The 22,423-nt window shown below is 51.7% G+C and overlaps 1 protein-coding gene across 2 annotated transcripts in view; it reads left to right on the top strand.

Moving 5' to 3' along the window:
• PPARGC1B (PPARG coactivator 1 beta) overlaps positions 1-22,423 on the top strand; it is a 96,409-nt gene that overhangs the window by 56,079 nt on the left and 17,907 nt on the right. For both annotated transcript variants that reach the window (XM_036423439.2, XM_045576833.1), the window contains exons 2-3: positions 14,842-15,015; positions 21,318-21,533. In XM_036423439.2, coding sequence (XP_036279332.1) covers positions 14,842-15,015; positions 21,318-21,533 — 390 coding nt within the window. The remainder of the gene's footprint in view (positions 1-14,841; positions 15,016-21,317; positions 21,534-22,423) is intronic.

Below are 22,423 nucleotides of genomic sequence, written 5' to 3'. Positions count from 1 at the left end.
TACATTTACTCTGTGTGCTCAGTGAACGTGCTTTTTTACATACGGCAGACTCACCTGTGGCCACGTGGGACAGGAGTCAGTGTGGATCTGCTAAGCAGGCCTCCTCGGCCTCCCTTCTCCAGCCCTCGCTGACCACGTGACCAGGGAGGGCCTGCTGGGGCCCAAGAGAATCTGTTTCCCACCAGCTTTATCTGGGAGCTCAGAGATCTGGGATTCTCATCATCTGACTACTGGAAAAGGAAAGGCAGAAATTTCCATAAGGGAATAAATGGATGGAGAAGGAAACCACCACCACCACTAATCCCACCCCCACCCCCCCACCACCACCACCACCCCTCTTCCCCCAGTAAAGGGGAGTGCATGAGAGGAAGACCTTGCAGGCATCACAATAATGTGAAGCAGAGATACCCAAATCGACCTGGGAAATGGGAACTCTACTCACCCACCACCTGCCCCCACCTACCCCACAAAGGTTTAGGGAGCACCTGCTCTGTGCCAGGTACTCCTCCAGGTGCTGGAGTCAACAGAGGACAAGCCCGGGACCCTGCCTTCGTGTAGCTTGCATTCTAAGGGGACACAGACAGCCCCTGGGTTCATGCTGTGGCTAACACATGGCCATGCAATCTACAGGGACCGGGTGAGGCATGTTGGGGAAAGACTCTGCCACAGAGACTGGATGCTGGGTATGTGGCAGAGGTGTCCCAGGTGGAGCCCAAGGGGAGAAGGAGACCGCTCTGTCTGCACTCAGGGAAGGCAGGAGAATCCAGGAGATGGTGGGAGAGGAAGCAGGCCCAGGCTGTGCAGGGCCTTGCAGCCAAGTGAGGACTTGGTTTTTGTCAGGGAGAAGTCAGGGAAGGCTTTTATGCAGAAAGTAAGCAACCATCTCTAGTCTCAACTCTGCCTCAAACTCCCTGCCGATGGTGGATATGTCCCCTGCCGTGGCTCTTTCTCCCGTAGTCCAAACCAGTGACCTGGGCTTCCTAAACTCATAAAGTCTTGCAAAGTACTACTGTAGCAGGGCTTTGAGATTCAACCCTCCCCCAACCCCCATCCCCAATTTCCAAGTTCAGTAGATAAACCTGCTCAGAGCAAGGGAAAGAGCTCTCTTCCCCCGCCCCACTGTGTTATTATCAGCTGCGGTCAACCTGAATCGACAGCTGGAAGTTGTGGCAGCAAAGAATTTGGGGGTTGAGTCTGGATTCACATTTTGCTTAGCAAAGTCATGCTACGTTCCTGAGCCTTAGCTTCTTCTGTAAAACAGGTGAATTTAAAACAATACAAATTTATTTAGAGAGAGACATTAATGTGAGAGTAAAACTCATCAGCTGCCTCCTGCACACTCCTTCCTGAGGCTTGAGCCCACAACCCAGACATGTGCCCTGACCTGTCATCGAACTGGCAGCCTTTTGGTGCAAGGGACAGTGCCCAACCAATTGAGTCACACCTAGCCAGGGCTAAAATAGGTGAATTAAAGAAAAAAATTTTAATTCTCGCCTGAGGATATATTTTCTTTCTTTTTTAAAGTTGATTTTAGAGAGGACGTGTGAGAGAGAAACATGGGTTGGTTGCCACCTGTATTTTCCCTGACTGGGGATCAAACCTGCAACCTAGGTGTGTGCCCAGAAACATGTGTGGTGTGCAGGACAGTGCTCCAACCGACGGAGCTCCCCGGCCAGGGCAGAATGGCTGGATTTTAAATGTCCACTTTGCTGGGCTCTCTCTCATGTGCCACTCAGGCACTTTGAAGGGTGGATACCGCTCCTGAGGGGATGGCTTCTTAGTCCGAGGATTCAAATTAGCCTGGTAAAGCCCTTAAATTGCCCATGAAATAGTGTGTACCTATGAATAATAGCTATGAGTCCATGGGCATGGGTGGATATAGAATTCATGTGCAAAATATAATATCACCAAATTTCTAATATGTAAGAGAGAAATGGAAATTTGGTTTTATATGTATTTGCTTTTTTGCCAAGTTCATAATGTTCAATCCACTCAGGCTAAATTAGAGTGTGATGGGTTGCCCTGTATGGTTTTTAGTTCATAAAAATGGAAAGCCTAATTCATCAGCTTCCTCATAATCCCTCCCACTTCAAAGCCCTACATCCTGGTGGGCTGTGGGGGTGGAGATCCTGCAGGGGGTTCCCCTGGGAGCCCAGCGTGGGAATCACAGGGCCAGATGGGCTGTGAGGCCCCTCCTGGCTCCCACGCTGTGCAGCAGCCTCAGCAGGGGCAGTTGTGGGTTGAATGTTGCTGAGTCATCTCTCTGCAGGTCAGATCGTGTGTTGGCTGACGAGCTGAGACTAGTATATTAGTGGCAGAACCCTGGTCCTGGATTCTCGGGGAGCTGACTTCAGCCCCTGTCCACTGGGCTTTGGGGAGTCCTTAGCTCTCTACTGCCTTTTCAGTCCCTTCTCTGCTCAGATCCCGCAGGAGCCAGCCACCTTGGAGCTGCCCTTCCTGGGTGGCAGGGCCACCCCATGGGCTCCTGGCACAATGGCAAGGCTACAGTCAGCGCTGGGCTGGAGATGTGAGCTGGCACCATGCTGGCCTATTGAGCATGACATTTCCTCAAATGCCATGAAGGGGCTGCCTGACCTTCACGCTCCTGCCAGGACCCCCTTTCTGCCTCTTTCTGGGTTATTTATAACAGTGTTAACAGGTTTAAAAAAACAAAATGGGCTTTCCACCCGAGTCCTGGCCCCACTCCCTCAGCCTCCCCTGCCAGGCAGGGTAAGAGACACATAAATAGAATCCAAGAACACGGACACTGTAGGACCCCAGAGAACACCTGCTGACTGGGTGTGCCGGGTACTTTTCTTTCTTCCTTCCTTCTGACTTCCTTCCTTTCTTTCTTTCTTTCTTTCTTTCTTTCTTTCTTTCTTTCTTTCTTTCTTTCTTTCTTTCTTTTCTTTCTTTCTTTCTCTTTTTTAGGTCTCTGGCACTTTTTTAAGATTTATTTTTATTTTATTGTAGCAAACATACACAACATAAAATTTACCATTTGGACTATTTTTAAGTGGGCAATTAGTGGCAGTAAGTCCATCCACAATGGTGTCCAAAGCCATCACTCTCCATTCCCAGAACTTTTTCATTATCCGAAGGCAGGACTTTTTCCTGTCCACCTGACACTTGAGGATGGCTGCCCTGTGCCAGTTCCCCTGCCCCCGGGCATATTCAGATTTGGAGGAAACTCCACAAAAGGAAGGCGCCTGCCAGTTGATGGCTGCCCGTTCAATCAGTGTGGAATGGGCAGGTTTCCCAGGGCCAGTGGTACCCTTCGCCTTCCTTCACTTCAGAAAGGGGATCAGAACCTGAGTAAGTGTGATGGGCGGTGGGGGGCCAAGGGGGTGTCCTGGGTGCAGGGAGAACCTTGAATCTGCTCTTCTCTCTTATTAATTAAAATTTATTCCTTTATCAAACTTCATTCCTTCCCTTATAAATAGGGCAAGTATTTTGCAAAACTGAATGCTACTCACCACTCCATTGGATCATTGATTATACCTTTGATAAAAGTTTAATGATAGTTCCTTATAGCATTTTAGAGTTTTCCCAAACACTCTCCCATCCAAAATACCTCATCGGACCAGTCTGGATCAGTTCATTCCCCAACAACCAGAGCATTATGGACCCCATTGTAGAGATACAGAAACTGGGGAGTGATCTAATCTCATTTTATTCACATCTATAGTAACTCTCACTGTCTCATTCCACTCAGGGCAGGATTAGAGTAAGGTCAAGGAGATGCCATGACTCAAGCATAAAATTTACAGGGATACCAAAACATCAGTAATCAAGATAAATCCCATTTTAATGCAGAGTCTTAAAATAATAACAGTGGGCGCTAAAATATCCATGCTGAACACAATACCAAATTAAAAAAAAAAAAATAAGAGAGAGACAGGAACAATCAGAGAGCCATGCAGGGGTATAGAGGTGCCTAAAGCCAAAGGAAAAATCAGTACCACTGACCCCATCTTTATTGAGAATTTTGATATTTTGCTCAGCATGGATTTTTTTTTGCATTAATTTTGATTTTGATTTTTTGCAATATTGCATTAAATATGATCTGTCTTGACTACTGATTTTTTTGATGCCCAAGCCAGGTGCCTTACTCTCCTAATCCTGGTTCTGATTCCACCTCCAATCTTTGTGTCCTCCTGTGACAGAGGAGCCCCCTCCAAGTCCCCGGCCTCAGGTCCTCCTATGCTAAGGCCTTTGCAGCCACCCCCGAGTGTCAGGAGAGCAGCTGAGGGTGGCATTTGATCCTGGCAGTCTATTTTTGTGCCTGCCCTTCAGCGACTGATAAAATGTTGCTCTCGGTGGAGCTGATGTGCTGAAATGGTGAGTGTCGATGTCAGGTGGTTTGTGTGATCGGATATCTTCATTCTTGACCTCGCCGAGGGGCCTGGAACCGGGAAAGTAGCTCTCATTGGTTTTGCTCCCCCCGGAGCTGGACGGAACTCAAAGCGTTGTCTGGTAACAGGCTGCCAGGCCGGGTGGCCTCATCCTGGGGCCGTTACAGACAGAACGCCTGTGTTGCCCTCTCTTGGTTTTGTGCACTGCCCTTTACGAGGTGCTGCCATGTTTATTTCACCTGGGTGACTGAACAACTACTATGTGCTGGGCGTCATGCTAGGCGCTGGGGAAACAGCAGGGAACCAGACAGACACGGCCCCTGCTCACACGCAGCTCCTCTCCAGGGAAGGCCACAGCACCCACGTGGATCATTGAAAAGTAGAGAAAGTTCTGGAGAGGGGCGGTGGTGACGGCGGCACAACAGTGTGAAAATACTTAACACCACTGAGTCACACACTTAAAATGGTTAAAAACGGTAACTTTCCTGTCATGTAGACTTCGCCATCATTTTTTAAAGTACTGGGAAATAGGGGTAGATCTCAGAGAATTAGAAGCACTCATTGAGGGAATGACAGCAGAGGGATGGGTCAGGGAGCTGGGGTAGCCACTTGAGCATACAGTGGTCAGTAAGGCCCATCTGGAAAGGAAACTTCGCCTGGGCCAGGGATGATAAAAAGGGACCGGCCGTGCTGTGCAAAGATGGAAGACAGAGGAGGCAGTGCAGGCCGCGGGAGCTGCCAGCACAGAGGCCTCCGGGGTGGAAACTCAAGCTCCCAACAGTTCTTGAGGGAGCTGGTCTCTGCAGAGGCCCCGTAACCAGCAAGTGCAGAGCCAAGGGCCGGCCTGCCTCACCAGAGCTTAACAATGGATCCCTCACAGGCTTTGCCGTTTACCAAGCACTCCACCTGCCACTCTCTTTTCAATTCAAGAGGCCCTTGAATTCAAGTGTGTAAAATTGACTGCAATCACAGGTGAATACAACTGTGTAGATTATACTGCCCCAAAACACCTTAGCTCGCTGGCTTGCATGTGTCACAGAGTATATTTCAAGCTTTTGTTGCTTTAAAATAAAAAAAATTTTTTTTTAATGAAACTTACACCACCTACCCAGGCCTGAGGCAGCCTTTACCCTTTAAAAGACAGCCCCCAACATGTGCCAGGAATGCAGTGGGGTGAAGGAGGAGGAGGAGGAGGGGAGGCATAGCTGATGGCAACTTCTGAGACATCAGTGCCCTGGGAGAGGAGTCTGGGCTCTGCATAGCCTCCCGCCTGGATACCCAGGAGCTGTTCCATCCTGGGTAACCTCACCCGGGCACCGCTAGGAGCGGCTGTACACATTGGATAAAGGGCTGCTTGCAGGCAGCAGGGGGTGGGGAAGGAGATGCCTGCGTAAGAGAACACCGGTCCCAGGAGACTCTGGGTCTTACTTTCCCTTGCCTTTAAAAGGGGAAGATCTAACAGATGGCATTTTGGTGTTCAGGCCTCGGCTGCTGAGAAAGTAGCCGGTCGTTTTGGAAAGAGCTTTGGATGGGGATCCTGGAGGTCCCAGTTCGAGTCCTGGCCCTGCCAGGAAGGAGCTGGCTAAGCGGATCTTGGGTGACTCCCCGTTCGCTCTTTTCACCTGCAGAAGAAGGCGTTGGTCTCTAGAATGCAGGCTCTCCCAGGGCCCCACGCCCTGGCTCTGCAGCTTGGCAGTCCACTGTGCGGATTCGTTTCCTGGGCTGTGGAGGTGGAAATCCTATACAATGGTCACCTTATCTGGTGAGAGTGGGAGGTGTGGCTGGAGGCGGAGGTACAGAGCGGGGAATTCCGAGGGAAGTGTCAGTGAAAACACAAAATCATAAAACATAATACCTAATAGCATCTTTTAATGAAGCCATATGTCACGTCCATTCATTTTGCCCGTCTTTCTCTGTAGACTGGTGCTGGCACTGAAAATCCAGGACGTCTCTGCGTAGACTACACCCCCAATGCCAGGGCTCCCAGGTCCAGAGTGGGGATTCCGTCAGTGGGATCGAGAATTTAGGATCTCGCCAAACAAGTATGAGTGCAGAGCCCTTCCAGATTCTTGCCAATTTCTCCTAATCTTTTACTATTATCTCACCGACACATACTTTTATAGCACTCTAAAATGTTATCTTATTATTATTTTAAAATATATTTTACTGATTTTTTTACAGAGAGAAAGGGAGAGGGATAGAGAGTTAGAAACATCTATCAGCTGCCTCCTGCACACACCCTACTGGGGATGTGCCCACAACCATGGTACATGCCTTTGACTGGAATCAAACCTGAGACCCTTCAGTCCACAGGCCGACCCTCTATCCACTGAGCCAAACCAGTTAGGGCATATTATATTTATTTTTTAAAATACATTTTCAGCCTGTGGACTGAAAGGTCCCAGGTTTGATTCTGGTCAAGGGCATGCACCTTGGTTACAGGCTTATATCTAGTGGGGGGGAGGGGGGGCACGGCTGTGCAGGAGGCAGCTGATCGATGTTGCTCTCATTGATGTTTCTAACTCGTTATCCCTCTCCCTTCCTCTCTATAAAAAATCAAAAAAAAAGTATTAAAATACATTTTCATTGATTTCAGAGAGGAAGGGAGAGAGAGATAGAAACATCAATGATGAGAAAGAATCATTGGCAGCCTCTTGCATCTCCCCCCCGATTGAGAACTGAGCCCACAACTCGGACATGTGATCTGATCCAGAGTGGAACCGTGACCTCCTGGTTCATAGGTCGATGCTCAACCACTGAGCCACACCAGCTGGACACAACACTCTTTTGTTTGTTTGTTTGTTTGCTTGTTTTTAAAAGCATCTCAACTTTATTGAAATCTTCCACAGCCTTCCACGTAGTTTCCGTTGAAATCACTTCTTTTGTGCTCGTATTTTCTGTGTATGAACCATTTAATTATATTTTTGTAATTATAGTAATCGATGGGTTTGGGAAGAAACACAACTGATTCTCAGTAAACAAACAACCCAGTGGTGGGAGCAGATGTGTGGGCGACCTAGAGCATCTCCTGCGGCTCCAGGTCACCTTGGACGTGTTTACTGGGGAGATGGAGGAGGTGCTTAACCGGGCTGGTTGATCCGGTGGAGGCTGGTCAGGGGGGCTTCCGCTGTACCAAAGGCCTGAGAGGGGGCCTGGTTAGGATTAGCATTGGCTGCAAATAACAGAACACACCTCACCCCCTCACTCCCCCCCTCACCCCCAAATGACCACAAAGTTCAACAAGCTCCAAGTACTTCTTCTGTCACATCAGAGGTGAATGTCCCAGGGCCAATTTGGCATGTCACAGCACTGGGACCCCAACTTCCTCCATCCTGCTGCCCTGCCTCCCAGGCAGAGCTGTCCCGCCCAGGTCACTGGCAACAGGCCATCCTCTCTGGTTGGCTGGATCTGGCCTGGTTTTGTAGCTTCGTTCTGAACACTGCACCCCATTTTGCTCTCTAGACTGGAGAACCCACTATCACCAGACCTGGCGGCCCTCTGTGGGGTGGCCTCACAGCGGCACAGCTGGGGCTTGGGGCCCCGCTGTGAAGGGCTGAGCACCCCGAGGTTGTGCGGGCAGGTGTGGGGCCAGATGCTTCCACGTGAGGAAGGTCTTGAATGTCAGGCTGGTGTGTGCGTGTTTTTGTGGGAGATCCTTTCAACGGTCTGGTCCGTCTCTAAGTACAGGCTCTTGCTCTTCTAAGCTGGGCTCAGGGCCCCTCTGTTTTCTACTCAATTTTTCTGGAGCGAACCTGGTGTCGAGGATTCCCGAGTCTTATTTCAGAGGATGCTCTAAGTATTTCTGTGGGAACTAAGACCAATTACTTTCCTTGCTATTCTCCTAGAAGCCTCTTTAGAAGTTTTCAACTAAGTTAATAGATTTAACTAAGTTAATAAATAAAATATATTTAAAAATATATATTTTATTGATTTTTCACAGAGAGGAAGAGAGAGGGATGGAGAGTTAGAAACATCGATGAATCATCCATCAGCTGCCTCCTGCACATCCCCTACTGGGAATGTGCCTGCAACCAAGGCACATGCCCTTGACCGGATTCGAACCTGGGACCTTTTCAGTCCGCAGGCCTTTGCTCTATCGCTGATTCAAACCAGTTTTGAGGGTTTTTTCATTTTTGTTTTTGTTTTTAACGTAAGAGAGATGAATTAGTCACAACTTTTTTCACTGATAGGCAGCAGAAACTCCAACTGGCATGTAACCTAGAAAGGAAATTTACTCACAAACCGCAGAGCATGGGCACCAGCCTGGCTCGGGCACAGTTGGATCCAGGTGTGTAAGTTACTTGTTTAATGTGGGGAGCCTACCTCTCTCCGCGTCGTGGCTCTGCGTTTCCCGTGCTGGCTTCGCTCTTAGTCAGGCTCTTCGTGGCTGGTGACAAGGATGACTGCCCGCCTCTCCGGCCCCCTTGTCCAAATGCTCCAGCAAATTCCTGGTGCTCCCACCCATCACCGCTGAACCAACCCAACCAGGGGTGGTCCTTGGATGAAGGACATAAATCAGCCAGGTTGTGCTTACGTGGACCTCCCGGGTAGAGGGGTATGGTGGCTTGGGTGGGGGAAGGGCAATGGGTGGGGGAGGAGAAAATTGTATAATGAAATGGCTTTGTGGGGGCTTCATGAATACACCTCACTTCCTTCCTAGAAGGCAAGTCACCGGGCCCCAGGGCCAGGCCAGGCCAGGCCTAATCGATGAGTAGTGGCTGCTAAGGCTCCATGTTGGGCAGGCTCAGGCTCAGCAGGAAATAGAGTCATGATCACTCGACAGATACTGTGAGCGCTGATGACACAGGGGTTGGGGGGTTGGTGGAGGTTGAAGGGAACAGGATAAAAGAACCAGTAGGTTTAGGACTGAGGGGAAGGGTCAGAAGATATATTAGAGAGAAGCAGTGACCCTCTGAGAGCCCCCATTTTCCCATCAGTCAAATGGGGATGCCGACCATTGACTGCTTCCTGCATCTTGGGCAGGTACCAATGAGACCATGGCTGTGAATGTCACTTGAATGTCACCTGCAAGTGCTGTATCTGACCGTCATTGCTGGATACCTTATCTTTGTAAAAACCCTGTGAGGTAGGAGACTTTTTTCCTCCCCGTTTTGTCAGCAGAAACTGAGGCAGCAAAAGGTATATCCTGACCTCAAAGGACTAGTGTTCGTGCAAAGCCAGGGGCTGGTTCTTTGTCCTCCTTGTCTAGGCCTCTTTCCGCTCCAAGACAGTCCTCTCTGCACCACTGACTTCCCTCTGCAAATTATTTGTTCATTAAATGCTGTTTTACCTCAACATTTCCTCTAAGCCTGTGTGGATCTCAGAGATTAGACACGTTCAGAAGGGCCCATATGGTCTGTCTGTTTGACGTGCTCTGTTCCAGAAGGGGCAGCGAGAACCCGACTGAGGCGGTGACTCATGGAAGGCTGCAGCGTGAGTAGGGACAGACCCAGGAGCCAAGCTCTGTCCCTGTAGCCGCTCCTCCCCCTCTTGCTTCTTTCCACTCAGTAACTCAGAAAATGCTCGCTGGGCCAGGCACTCACCGAGGCGATCTGCTGATTGCAGTCAGGAAAGTGGAGCCACCAATTTCTCTGGGAGATGCATTCTTTCTTAAGCAGGAGATCGATTTCCACCAAGATACGCGGGCTTCCAAGGAAGCCACTTACGTGAATCTGGATGAAGCACCATTAATTCACTGCCAGGGGCATTTATCTCCCTGGCTTGGGGCAGCCACGGTCCTTATCTGAGCAGGGTGTGGTGTTGCTGGGAAAATGGGTGCGGAAGGCCCAGCAACCAGATGGGTCCCATGGCAGGGGTGTGAGCAGACCTGGGGGGGGGGGGGTAGGAGGAGCTGAGGAATGGAGGGGCTGTCCAGGTGAGGCCGGTGCACAGTATAGCATATCCAGCCCCACACCTGTCCTGCTCAGCCCTGAACCTGCGGTGAGACTTGGGTCTTTCTCAGCCCTCGTCTGAAGCTCTGTCTCCCCATCTCCGAATGGGAATAAATGAACTTGAATGTTCCTTCTCACGTTCAGAAGCAGGATGTAGGGTGATAGCAGGCTATGTAGGGAGCCAAGAGAGTTGGGTTTGAACCTCAGCTTCACCTTTCCGTGATCCTGGGTGCTATGGGTAGAATCGTGCCCTCCAAAAAAAGACCTTAGGACCTCAGAATGGGACCTTACTTGGAGATAGGGTCTCTACAGAGGTAATCGAGTTAGAACGAGGTCACAAGGGTGGTACCTAATCCTGTATGACTGGTTTCCTTATTAAAAGGGGACATTTGACACCGGGACAGGCAGACAGAGGAAAACCATGGGAATGAATAGAGGGGTAAGATAGCTGTCCTCGAGCCCATGAGACAGGCCTCAGAAGGAGCCAACCCTGCCAACACCTGGATCTCCGTCCTCTGGCCTCGGGGCTGTGAGGCCATCCATTTCTGTTCCAGCCCGGGCGGGCAAGCTCGTACTAGTGACTCCATCTCCGAGTTTCCTGATTAGTCACGTGGGGATGGGACACCTGCCCTGAAGGGTTGTTCTTAGAAGCTGATAGGAAGATGCCTGCACTGCCCTCCGTGTGGCCCTAAGCAGGCAGTGCGCGCTCAATAATAGCTTGGGCCTGTGCTGTGACCTCCCAGTTCCACGGGGGGTGGGGGGGGGGGGGGGGGGCGGGGGGGGGGGGGTGGTGGAGTACAGGCGGCCGGGCCTCAAATCAAACCTTTCTGAGAGAACTGGGTCATCCTGGTGCCCCTTCAGAAACCTCCAAATATGGAGCCGGCTGGGAGATCACTGCTCACACAGTGCTTAAAGGTTTTTCGCCAGACCGGCCTCAGCCCTCACCAGCAAGGCCGCAGAGCTGAGGTTTCTGCATTTTTATGTCCTGGACACACTTGGAGTGTATCGAGCTGCTATGGGTGATCAATAAGGGCAGTGGTCATGGGCGTTTTATGGGTGTTAAAGGAGGTGACATGATTTTGATGGGAAGGATACTCACTGGGTGACCCTGAGTGAATCCATTATCCTCCGTGGGCCTCAGTTCCCATGTCTGCAGAGTGAAGGAGGGAGACAGGAGTTCTTAGGCAGCATCTCTGAAGGTTTACAAGCTAAGTACCAATTCCTTGCACACGTGTGCACCGCACACACGTATTCCACGGAGAGCGTCGAAGCTCTCCATCGCTTTTGTTTGGTTCTTGAAGGGGCTTCTGAAGCCCACATTGTCCACAATAACTCGCCTGGACAGCCTCTCAGGGCTGTTCATTCCTGGCCTGTCTGGGAATCTGCTGATAAAGTTATTTCTCAGCCTCAGGAAGCAAGTCCTACAGAGCCAGGTGCTCTGTTCCTGGGATGACAGGGACCTGAACATAAAGGAATAGCTCCCCACAGAGGTTATTGCTGGGGCTTTGCTGGCCAGGGATGCCCCTGCTGCCAGCACCCTGTGTCTCTGCGCCAGGCCCTGCGCCTACCCCACAGGCCCCCCTGTGTCCCTCCTGCCCTTCTTTGGATGCTGTGCCAGCCGAACCCATCTGCCTGCTTCTAAGCTGGTCCCCCATCGTGCTTGGAGCAAACCCCAAATCTTTCACAATCCCTACCTGACCCGCCTCCACCTGCCTCTCTGAAGGCATCTGGTCAGTGCCTCATGCTCTGGGCTTGGTCCCTGCTCGGGCCTCTGCCTTTGTTGGGCCCTCTGCCTGGAACGTTCTTCCTGCCTCTTCCACCACCTGGCTCCTCCTTCCAGTGTCCACTCAGATACCAGCTCCTCCGGAAGCCTTTCCTGACCCTCCCACCCCCCTACCCAAAAAGTAAGATAGATACCCACCTTGTTAGCCTCCATCAGCGCACCTGGCTTGCTTCAGCAGCACTACCATGATCTGTAATGAAATATTGATGTGTTTTCTTCCCTCACAAAGATGTCCCCCCATTTGAAGGAATGAACCGAGTCTTCTGTGTCCCTGTGCCTGGCTCACAGCATTTCCTAAGTGCACCCACTCGCATGGCTACCATTAAAATGAGTGGCAGTGCCCAGTGCTGGTGAAGGTGTAGAGCAACTGGAACCCTCACACCGTTGATAGATGCCCAGTGGTACAACCTCTTTGGAAAACAAGTTGTAGCTTTTGTAAGCCACACAAGCACTTACCATGGAACCCAGCACGTCCACTCCTAGGTATTTACCCAAGAGAAAAAATAAGACATATGCCCACACAAAGGCTTACAAATATTGTAGACTTCATCACAGCCCAACACTAAAACCAAACCAGCCGTCCCTCTAAGGAAGTCCCCAAGAGGGGGCTGAGAACCCACCCGGCAGTGGCATGGTGGCCAGGGTGTTGGCAGGGCCTGGGTGACACGGTGCTCATATTCGTGGTTGTTGAATGCGTGTGGGCTGGAGAAAGGCTGGGCAGGTGGAGGGCTTGCGTGGCTGGAGCTGCCCCTGGAGGCAGAGGCTGCCCGAGCACCGTGCTCCCTGGCCTGAGGAGGGGACGGCCACTCAAGAGAAGTTTGCTCTGGTGCTACTAACCCATGCATGCCAGATTCTCGCAAAATGCCAATTAAGACATTTGACCTAAATTCGAATAAAAGCCTTTTTCCTGTGTCAAGTTGAGCTAATAATATACATTTATTCATAATTTATGAGGCCCAGTAAGTGGGAACAATTAAGGAAAAGGCCTTACCAAACCTATTTCTCCTGTCACATAAGCTCTTTTTTTTTTTTTTTTTTTTTTTTTCCTCGCATGCAGTTCTGGCCCCACTGCCTGCCATGAAATGCTATTTTTTTTATTATTTAAAAAAATTTGTTACTATTGCTGTGAGTTACCATTGCTTGAGCACTTGCCATGCCAGCCTATACCGCTCTTTCGTCTTCACCTTATGAGGCAGGCAGGGGGTTCCCATTTTACAGGTGAGGCAGCTGAGATATGGAGGTGAAGGGACTGGCTCAGGGTTTCACCGCGGCTGACGGGGGCATGATTCAGGTCCGCTAGACCCCTGGGCCTATAATATTCCATTTCAGTGTCAAATCGGCAGGAGCCCTCCTATTGGTAACTGTTAGACTTGGGAGATGGGGGTGAGAAAGCACTTGCCTTCTGATTCGGGGTGAGGGAGGGGTGTGGGGTTAGGCCTGAGAACCTGCGTTATTTCTAACATGGTCCAGCTGCTGCTGCCTCTGCCGGTCGTGGGACCGCCCTTTGAGAAGCACTGGTTCAGGCAGTGCTGTGGGCTCAGGGCCTTCCAGACCTTTTCTTGTGTGCTGCATACGTGCTATGGTACCCAGAGAAACGTGTAGCCTGGCTTTTCTCTTTACACATGTGGAATGCCTACGGATATTTTGCAGTTTAATTTCTTGTCTAACATGTCTTAAAGAGTCTATACAGCTACCTCATTCTCTTCAACAGCACCATAAGATGCCATGATACAGGTGATACTGGTTTTATTTACCTGTTGTCTAATGATGGGTGGTCTTCTACATTTTAGGCTTCACAGATATTCCTGTAAAGTCCCTGGGAACAGGGGTGTGTGTTTGTCCACAACATAGTACTCACTTGATAGCATCTGCCATTATGATTATTGCGATGTTTGTTGCTTCATTATTAACTAGAGGCCTGGTGCACAAAATTCATGCAGGCGGGAGAGGGTGTCCCTCAGCCAGCCTGCAACCTCTCCAATCTGGGACCCCTCTAGGGATGTCCGACTGCCCATTTAGGCCCGATCCTGGGATATCCCTCTCATAATTCAGGACTGCTGGCTCCCAACTGTTTGCCTGCCCACCTGCCTGATTGCCCCTAACAGCTTTTGCCTGCCAGCCTGATCATCCCCTAACCACTCCCCTGTTAGCCTGACTGATACCTAACTGCTCCCCTGCCAGCCCAATTGCTCCCAACTGCCCTCTCCTGTCAGCCTGGTCCCTCCTAACTACCCTCCCCTGCAGGCCTGGTCCCCCCCAACTGCCCTCCCCTGCAGGCCTGATTGCCCACAACTGCCCTCCCCTGCTGGCCATCTTGTGTCCACATGGGGGCAGCCATCTTGTGTCCACATGGGGATGGCCATCTTGTGTGTTGGAGTGATGGTCAATTTGCATATTACCTTTTTATTATATAGGATATGGAGGGATTGTTGTCTTCCAGAAATCTTTTTCCAGCTGGGGGCAGGCATGGAAAGGAGTAGGACCCTATTTACAGGTCCTCGTAAAGTTTTCAGCAAAACATTGCTGCTAAGAGAAAAGATGTGCTACGTGGGCAGGGCCTTGAGAAATATAGAGGAGTGCAGAGGAGAAGGGGAGAGCACAGCGGGCAGGATAGTGCTGCCAGGGCCTGGCTTCGCTCCTGGTACATTCGAAAGATGCAAGAGAGTGGGCAGCACTTGACATTTCTTGGTCATTTGGCAAAGTGGCCTTGGCGGCTGGAGGTCCGGACTGGCAGCATCATGAGCAGGATGGTCCCCGCTTGGGGTTAGCCAGGCTCAGCTCTGACCAGCCTCCCTCCTTCCTGTCTCCTCAGGATGTGGGGTCCGAGGAGGAGCAACTCTGCGCTGACTTTCCCGAGCTTGACCTCTCCCAGCTGGATGTCAGTGACTTCGACTCGGCCACCTGCTTCGGGGAGCTGCAGTGGTGCCCTGAGAGCTCGGACACTGAGCCCAGCCAGTACAGCCCCGAGGACCAGGAGCTTTTCCAGGTATGACCTCTCGAGCAGCTGTCCCTGCCCCGCGTGGCCCTCTCTGCCCCTGAAAACCTGGCTCTGCTCGCACCACCTTCTTCTGCATTTGCTCTTCTTAGGACTGTGTCTCTTGCCCTGGATCTGCACTTGATCTTCAGCAGCTCTCATCCTTGCCAGGCCTCTGGAAAGTGAAGGTTGGGAAAAGCTGCTCCCTCATTGGGATGCTCCCCACTCTCCCACCCCCAATCCCAATCAGAACCCAGTCCCTCTGCGGGACAGGGCAGGTTCCACGTTCTCCCTTCCCTGTGATATCTCACTCAGTTCTCTTCTCTATCCTGTGAGGCAGGCATAATTATTTCCCCATTTTGCAGATGAGGAAACTGAGGCTCAGAGGGTTGAAGGCATGTCGCCAGGGCCGTTTACCTAGTCAGTAACGAGCTAGCTTCAAACCCAGTCTGCCTGCCTCCCAAGCCAGGGCTTTATAGCCACGATGGTGCCGTAAGGGGAATGCCTCACATTTACTGAGCAGCTGCTCTGCAGCAGGACTGCCCTGCTTGCGTATATTAATTCACTTAATTCTCCGAACAACTCTCAGACGTAAGTACAGTTACCTCCGTTTTTTAACTGGAGCCCAGAGGGTCTTTAAAAGAGGCAGTTCTGAGAACCACTGTGTATACATATGCTCCCAACCCCGGGCGCACGTACTGGGTGATGTTTCCTTTAAGAAGCATTCTCACGTGGAATACTAGGATGTCTGAGGTTTGCTTCAGAATAAAGCAAGCCCAGGAGCATTTGAGATCTTGCTTCCTGGCATAGGCCATCCGTTTGGCTCCAATGAACTCCCACACAAAAATGAATACAGCAAGCCCGGCGTGCATTTGCGCGTGTGGGTGTGTTGGTGACCTGGAGGGTCACGGATGAAAGGAGATTGGCGTGTTTGTTGAGGCTAGGTGATGGGTACATTCAAGTTCATGATTCTCTCCTTGAAGTGTGCTCCCCATGAAGACTGGGGGGAAAGACCTGGCTTCCTGCGCCTGCCTGGCACTGTGGTAGTAACAGCAGCAGCCTATGTACCACTTGCCATGCAGGTGCGCCATAGCGTCACCTCAGAGGGTCCGGGAGGTGATCTCGTTGCCTCTGTGAGTCAGGCACTGTGTTCATCAGTGCACGGAGCAGCCTGGAGGGGAGAGGGATCCTGGATCAACTGACACGTAAAGAAACTGTGGTCATTGCTCTGGGGGCCCAAAAGGAAATGAACTGGGATGAGAAGGGGTTCTAAAGATGGGGTATCAGGGAAGGCCTCAGGGAGGAGATGCTTCAACGGTGGGGAGGAGGAGCCTCGTGGAGACCAAACAGCAGGGACAGAGGAAACAGTAAGTGCAGAGCTGGGGAGCCGGAACAGAAGGGCTGAGGGGTAGAAGCTAAGGGGAGACCAGGAGATAGAGTGATCAGCAGGGCCAGATCATGCAGGGTCTGTGGGCTAACGTAAGGAGTTTAATTTCCCCCCAGGCTATTCTGATATACAAGTATTAATAACCCATTTTACAGGTGAGGACAGTGACTCTGAGAAAGGTTAAGTATCGATAACTTGCCCAATGTCCCACAGCTAGGAAGGGTCAAGGTGTAGACTAACCTAAGAACCCATACCCCTCACTGCTACCCAGCCTCTCTGCCAACCCCATGAGGACCAGTGGGCTGGACTCCAGGTCTGGCTCCATCTGGTGACCTTCATTCTGTAGGTGAACAAAGGGAATGAGACCTACGCTATGCTGCTCCCTCCCTCAGAGGGCGCCAACTTCCAGAAAATGCTTGTATGTGTGGGGGATTTAAATGCTGCAAGGAGACCATCCCATGCTTACTCAGAGATTGGCCGGTCCCACTAGCAAGATCCTGCCACGGTCCTACTATGTGCATAACATGGTCTCAGAGATCCTGCCACAGTCCTACTATGTGCATGACATGGTCTCAGACACAAGTCAGATTGGTGTGGCCCCCCAGTCCCAGCTGGCAAGGAAGGCAGAAGCCTCACAGATGCTTAGGACTAAGCAGAACCTCTGCCCACCCAGCCCCTCTCCCCGTTGCTGGCCTGTGCTCCCCACCTGCTCCCAAAAGTAGGCCAGCTCCACCCATTATACACTGATGCGCCTCTGTGCCTGTGGTTATGTGATTGGAGCCTGATTCCCGCCCTGCCCCCTCATCGGCCCCAGGACCATGGGGACCTGATGACATCGTGCATTGTTACAGTCCCAGCGCTCTGCACAGAGCCTGGCACTTCCTCAGGCTTAATACATATTTACCAACTGACTGCATCCTTCAGTGCCCAGCTCTCATGTTGCCTCCTTCCAAGGAAGCTGGTCAGCTGCTTCCCCTCGTGGGTTTGTATCCTGTGTGTGTGTGTGTGTGTGTGTGTGTGCGCGCACGCATGTGTGTGCGCGCACGCATATGTGTGCACACGTGTGTGTTTATATGTGTTCTTTAGACTTCAAGCTTCTGGGAGGACAAATAGCAATTTATTTGTCTGTGTGGGTCCTCACCCACTGTCAGGACTCAGTCGTAGGAAGGCACCGATTGTAATGTTTCTTTCCTACCAAGGGCCAGGTGTGAGCCGGTCCACAACCTTGAGCAGGGACTCGGGGGCCATAGGTCCTTCCCCCTCCTGCCACTAGCTGGTGCAGCTTCTGCACTCGACCGACCGACTGACCGACCGACCGGCTGGTGGGACTCAGAGCAGTGCTGCCTTGGGTCACAGGTGTGAACTAACAGTCAAATGACACCACTGCTATGAAAACAGACTGGGAGAGTGAAGAATAAGCTGCTAGGACAGGTTTGACCACGCCTCGGGGGCAGGTACTGCCGGGGCAGGGACGTGCCTACCACGTCTCTGTCTGCCCGGGGCCCACAGTTGGGGCCACACAGGCAACCCCTCAGAGGGGGGAGGAATCAGGTGCTTTGTTGCATTTTTGGAGGAATCAGGTGCTTTGTTGTTCTGTCATGCTGTGCCGTGTGGCCCTGGGCAAGTAGCTAGCTTCCTTTGGTTGGGCCTCAGTTTCCCCACGTGAGCAATGAAGAGGGAACATGGATTCCATCAGTGGTTCTTAATCTGTTGGGGGAGAGTTAGATTCAGATGAAATCTATGGACCAACTCCCAGTAAAAAAGGGGGAAACAAATTTCCTGGGTTTCCTAGGCTTCAGTTTTCCTCCTTTTCCCCTCCCAGGACAACATAGGATTTCAGCGTGTCCTTCCCGCCCTGAGGCCTAAATGCTGTTCTGTGACATTCCTTCAAGCACTCTAGGCCCAAAATGAAGGTTTCCCCCAGATTCCGTACAGACGCCTTTCCTCCAGCTTGAAATCAGCTCGGGAAGGTGGGGGTGGGGCTGCGTCTATTAATATCCCTTCCTCCGCTGATTAACTCTCCATTAATTTACACTCCGTTTCCAAGCAGAGCTGGGGGAGCCGAGCTAATGGGCCAGGAAGGGGAGTGGGGAGGCACAGCCCCTGTACTATATTGCCCTCCAGGGCTGATGGGATGACACTGTGAGCAGGAATAGCCTTTTTTTCTCAGGGAGGGCTAAGGAGATGGTGGAGGCCTTTTGTTAGTTATTTTGTTGAGGCCAACCTGTTGGCCTTCTTGAGGTCTCTGCCCTTTTGTGTCCCATCTGAGCACAGCGCCTGGCACACACCCCCTCCTCTGACTGGCTGTCTTGTGTGACCTCGACAAATGTCTTCCCTGGGCCTTCATTCCCCCACCCTAAAAAGAACAGGAAGTAAGTCTCCCTGTGAGCGCCACCTGTGCGGCTCTGGCCATTGTTGCCTGGGGGGCTGTGCAAAGAGAGATGCTGGCGAGGAAGGAACAGCCACACCTGCTTAGCAGTAACGGGAGTGGAAGCGCTTAGGTCACGTGGTTGACATCCCTGGTCTCTGTGCAATCCGGGAGGGGTCCGCTGATATTCGTGATAATTCCTAGTATCTCGGCCATCGGGCATCTCTGTGAAAGGGAAGTCTCATTCCTTCCAGTGCCTGATGACATCATTTCTGAGTAGCATTCCTCTAGAATCTATTCTTTGAAACCCTAATCTCGGTCTCCCATCGTGGCCAGAATGCATTTTATGGGTGCACTCAAAAAATCTGTCCGGGTGCCTCCCATTCTTCTGGGCATGGAAGAGCTTCCCATCATGGCCTCCAGACTTGCCTTCCTCGTAGAACTGGAGGGAGGCTGGCCACGGATCATGGCTTCCCATTTTACAGCAGAGCAGTGAGGCTTAGATCAGAGCCCTGAGCAGCCCCAAGAGCGGTCATTGAGCCCCAGGTTCCAAGACCTTAACTCCCCATCAGGCTAGACAAGATTGCTCTGGGAACAGGGGGGCTCTGGTCTTTGGGTTGGGGGTGGGGTGAGGGGGAGGAGTCAAGGGAGCTCCATTGCATTCTTGAGCCAGAGTCCATGGGTTCAGATCTACCCTTGGCCCTCCCCATCCCCAGAGCTTGGGCCAGGCCCAAGGAAAACCTCCTTTTGACCTCTCTTTTATTCTTAGCTGTGTTCCAAAAATGACAAACACGTTTGTTCTCTTCTCTCCATGCCCCCCTTCGAGTCACTCAGCTGCGGCTCCGGCTGCAAGGCCTGGAACAGATTTAGTGGGGCCAAAAGGCTGTCACGAGATGCGTATTTCAGATGAACTTCCTGAAGAAAGGATAAACAGCCTGATCTGGGATGGGAAAGAGTGCTGGGGGAGGCATCATGTGACAGCTTGTGCTGCCAGAACAGGCCCGGCGACCAGGGATTACTAAATGAGGTCCTCGCTGCCTCGCCGAGAAGCAGGGTGAGCTCCGCAGTCCAGGCCCCTGGACGTGGGCTGGGGGGCTGGGACTGTGCTCCCTGGCCCTCTTTGCTGTGCATCTTCGACATCAGAGAACGAAGGGTCTGGTTCATCTGTGCGTGGAGTGCTCGGTGCCCTGCCTCTGTCCTGGATTTGCTGTGTGACCCTGGACACCTCACTCAAGCTCTACAAGCCTCAGTTTCCCCAACTGTAAGACAGAGATTGGAATGGCACCCCACCATTAGGTTGTTGTGGGGCAGTATTTACAAAGCCAAATTCTCTGTCCCAGGCCCTTTGTACTTGCTTTTCCCTCTGCCTCGAACCTTCGTTCCTCCCCCTCTTGCCTGGCTGGTGCCTTCTCACCTTTCAGGACTCCTCGTGTAGGTGTCATCTGCTCAGCGCAGCCTCCTTTGACCCCCCAAATAACCTGCGGATCTTCACCCTGTTCTTATTCTGCAGCACGGCTTCCCTTTATCTTCTTCCCAGCCTTTCGCGCTCCCTGAAGTGATCTTGTTTGTTTCCTGGCGTAACTCTTTTCTCCACGGGAGTGTAAGCTTTATGAGGGGCTGTCCCGGTCTCAGCATGTTGTGTCCCCAGTGCCCAGACAGCACCAGGCACAGAGAGCCATTCAGTCCCTATGTGTTAGGGAAGGGAGGGAGGAAAGAGATGGGGAAAGAACAGTGCTACCACCACCATCATCATCTTTATTATCATCAGCACTACCAATGTCATCATCGCCACCATCATCATCATCATCATCATCACTGTCATCACCATCACCATCATCACCATCATTACCACATGAATTATAGTAGTAAGTAGTGAGTAGTAGTTGTGGTGGTGGTGGCAGTAATAAGTACTTATATGTTAACTTATTTAGTCCTCAACAATGACTTTATGATGTAGGTATTACCATTTGACAGGTGAAAAAAACTAAGGAACTTGCCTAAGGACACATAGTTGAAAAGTCCGGGTTCTGGGATTCAGCCTTGGCTCCAGAGCCCCAACCCCTAACTACCACACTAACACCTCTCTGTGAGTGAGTGAGTGAGGCATGCAGGCCCTGGGAACCTGCCGGGAGAAGGTAGCTGGTTGTCCTTGTCGCCTTTCCCCTGCCTGCCTGGGCCCAAGGGGAAGAGCCGCTGGGATGCTGCTACCAGGGGCCTAGACCAGCGCCGGGGCTGTGTCCCAGGGTTGAATGCTGAGGCTGTGGTGCAGAGCTGCTGTCCTTGGCAGAGGGGACAGGTCTTGGGGGAGCACAGCCCAGCCTGGGACTCCGGGGACAAGACCATTGTCCTCTCTCCTGCTGCTGCTCCCAAACACCTGAGATTCTTGGGGTTGATAACACGTTTCCTGGGCAGCATTCTGTGAGAACCAGATGAGGGTCTGGCAGGAGGATGATGATGGCGCAGCTGCGTGTGCATAGCAGGCTTCTGCCGTAAAGACCGCCGAGCCAAGGCATGACTAACCGTGTTCCCCCTCTGCTCTGTTCGTGCTCCCGACTTCAGATAATCGACAGCGAGAACGAGGCCCTCCTGGCGGCGCTCACCAAGACCCTGGATGACATCCCCGAAGATGATGTGGGTCTGGCTGCCTTCCCGGCCCTGGACGGTGAAGACACACCATCCTGCGCTTCAGTGTCACCTGCCCCCTCCTCTGCGCCCCCCAGCCCCTCCCTGGAGAGCCCCCCGGCCAGGACCCCAGAGGTGGATGAGCTCTCCCTGGTGAGAACCTATTTCCAATCAAAGAGATGGCGGTGGCCTGGGATGGGGTGCAGGGTTGTAGGGATGGTGGGTTTTGGGAAACCGACTGCAGCCCCTGGAGATGTCTCTGTGCCTCAGGGGCAGTGGGGTTCACAGAAGACAGCCTGGAGGGGAGGCCTCCTGGGCCTCACCTTTACATCTGTGCAGCTGGGCTAGCCTCAGAGTCTTCACACACAGCTGTAGGCCCTTGGAGGTTTCATGGATTGACCTTCATTGTGTTGTAAAACCTTGAAATTACATGCAAGCATTTCCCTAAATATTATGCACACACCCACAGTAAAAATCAAGCAGATGTGACAGTGAGAAGCAAAACTTCCTTACTTATCTCATGATCGCTATTCCCCGGAGTGTACTGTGGTTACGGATCTATTATGTGACATTCCTCTTCCACTTTTTTATTTTTGTACTACACACAGGGAGCCTGCGTTACATTCTGCTCTGCACCTTGCCTTTCATAGCATACCTGCGTGTCTCTGCAGTGCTTTCAGCTGAGTACAGGCAGCTCTGGTCCATCCTTTTTCTTGGCTGCATAGTGTTCCTATGTAAAGACATACCAAGGCTTATGTAACCAGCCCCCTTGTGGATGGATATTTATGTTATTCCAACCCCTTTATTGCTACAGTGCTGTAGTCACTGCCCTGGCTCAGTGGCCTTTGCCACATGTGAGTGGATACATTTCCTAGAAATGGAATTCTCGGGTCTACAGAGACATGGTTGGTTTTTTCCCCCAGTTTAGACAGATACTTCCAGATTGCCCTCCAAACAGGTTGGACTGGTTTGTACTTCCGTCAGCAAAAGTTGAATGCTCCCCATGTGAGCCTATGGGGAATGTGGGAATGTGCACATGGGGT

Source organism: Pipistrellus kuhlii, unplaced genomic scaffold (genome assembly GCF_014108245.1).
Source record: "Pipistrellus kuhlii isolate mPipKuh1 unplaced genomic scaffold, mPipKuh1.p scaffold_m20_p_8, whole genome shotgun sequence".
Lineage (NCBI taxonomy): Eukaryota > Metazoa > Chordata > Mammalia > Chiroptera > Vespertilionidae > Pipistrellus > Pipistrellus kuhlii.
The sequence above is the reverse complement of the archived record's forward strand: the minus strand, read 5'-3'. Positions and strand labels throughout refer to the sequence as shown.